Source organism: Aplysia californica, unplaced genomic scaffold (assembly GCF_000002075.1).
Source record: "Aplysia californica isolate F4 #8 unplaced genomic scaffold, AplCal3.0 scaffold00775, whole genome shotgun sequence".
Taxonomy (NCBI): domain Eukaryota; kingdom Metazoa; phylum Mollusca; class Gastropoda; order Aplysiida; family Aplysiidae; genus Aplysia; species Aplysia californica.
Window position 1 is genome coordinate 45,768 of NW_004798045.1, and position 1,759 is coordinate 47,526.

At 44.1% G+C, this 1,759-nt stretch overlaps 1 protein-coding gene across 1 annotated transcript; it reads right to left on the reverse strand.

Annotated features, from left to right (window-relative positions):
• Window positions 1-53: 53 nt before the first annotated feature.
• LOC101863138 lies at window positions 54-1,553 on the reverse strand. The gene has a single exon (XM_005109398.3). The coding sequence runs from the start codon at window positions 1,522-1,524 to the stop codon at window positions 148-150; it is 1,377 nt and encodes a 458-aa protein (XP_005109455.3). The 5' UTR covers window positions 1,525-1,553; the 3' UTR covers window positions 54-147.
• Between the last annotated feature and the right edge of the window lie 206 nt (window positions 1,554-1,759).

A 1,759-nucleotide genomic window follows, 5' to 3' on the forward strand; every position in this document is an offset into this window, starting at 1 on the left:
GGGGGGGGGGGGGCTTGGGTTGTTTTGTAGTTTGTTTTGTTTTGTGGGTTTTTTGTGTTTTTTGTTGTTTTTTGTTTGTTTATTTTTTATCTTTCTTTGTTTCCTATTGGGATAACGATTACTAAAGTGTGTTCCAAACACCGCAATTTAGGGAGAAACAGTTTTCTGAGGCTGCTCCTCCTGCTGCATTTGCTGGTCTTCTGCTTTCACTTGCCTCTTTCGTCTGCACTGACGATGTCTACGCAGCAAAAATTTCACGAAAGTAATGGCATCGCTTACAAATATACCGCCGAAAACAAGGGTAAGGAACAAGATCGCCACCACCCCGGCAGTGGCACTGGACATTCGTGGATCCGGGGCGGATGTGCGCTTCCTTATAGTAGACGACAGCTGCTTTTTGTCAACGGTCAGATTTTTTATCAGGCTCGCCTTGTAATTTTCTATTTCAGCCTCTGAGACGTTGGTGGTGGTGTTTCCAACTCGGATTATCGCCAGTCCGTTGCTTGGCTTAGAACTGATGCTCCCCACACGTACTTGGCATCGGTACAATCCTTCCTTATTTGAATAAAGGTCGTTCAAAAGCACAGTCTTGTACTGGCTTTCGTTCAAGCTGTGAGACTTACACAACGCCTCATCGGCATTTCCATTAGCCTGGTTCTGCTCCAAGCTTGGCGATTTACAGACATTTTCTGAGGAACTTTCATTAGCCCGATACCACCACAAAAACTCTTCACCATACTGCGAAGAACATTTCAGTTGTACCCTGTCTTCAGATTTCACAAAGATTGTCCCGTTCTCTACGCAGACCTTCCCCATGACAGTCAGGACTGGAGGGGGGATGTTTGTTTCAAGGCGGACTGGGGGGTGAGAGAATGTACCGTTATGACTCACACGGCACGAGTAGCTTCCCACGTCGGTCAGATTAAAGTCATCTATTTGTAAGATACGCCCCGTTTTGTACTTCAGGGTCTCGTTGTCTCTCTGCCACTCATAAACGACTTGTCCCATGATGTCTGTGTGGGCTTCAATCTGGCAAGACAAATTGAAGGATGTGCCAAAAGGAACCACAGTCTTCTGGACTCTGATGCAAGATTGGGGGGCCTTGTCGCAAACTTGTGCACTATCATAACCGATGGACGAACACCTAGGCTTGTTCAATAGAGTGCCGTTAGTTGTGTTCAGTTTCTGTTCCGCTCGGAGAAAAGGTAACCACACACATGTATTACCACCCTCAGTCACTTTACAATAACAGTCTTTGTAGTCGTGAGGGCATCTTTTAATGTTTTTCGTAAGATTGTTACAATAGTTGTTACTATTTTCATTTTCACACTGGCACACATGATGGTACATATTAACTTGGTCACAGCATGTAGTCGGCATATTCAGTTTGAAATCAAAGAGATGACTGAAGATTTCAGGGAGAAAGGTATAGACATATTGAGAAATGGTGGTATTAGGGCGAACGGCCCAGAGGTGTGACGTATTGTTTATTTTTGCTAACCCTGGTGGCTCGCCATCTTTCATTAAGTCGAAATCCCTGGGGACCCAACCGTCTATCTGTGGGTAGAAGATTAGATCTATAATGTTAAATAATACAAAGAGCATTCTGCAGAGCATGAGTATACGCTGTATATCTGTAATATTATCTTAAATGTGTTGACTTCGTCGTCCGACAACATCAGACTCAACCTCAGTGTCTGTCATTCCAAATGTTCGAGCTTCAATCAATATCACCTTGCAAGAGATGTTTTCCGAAAAA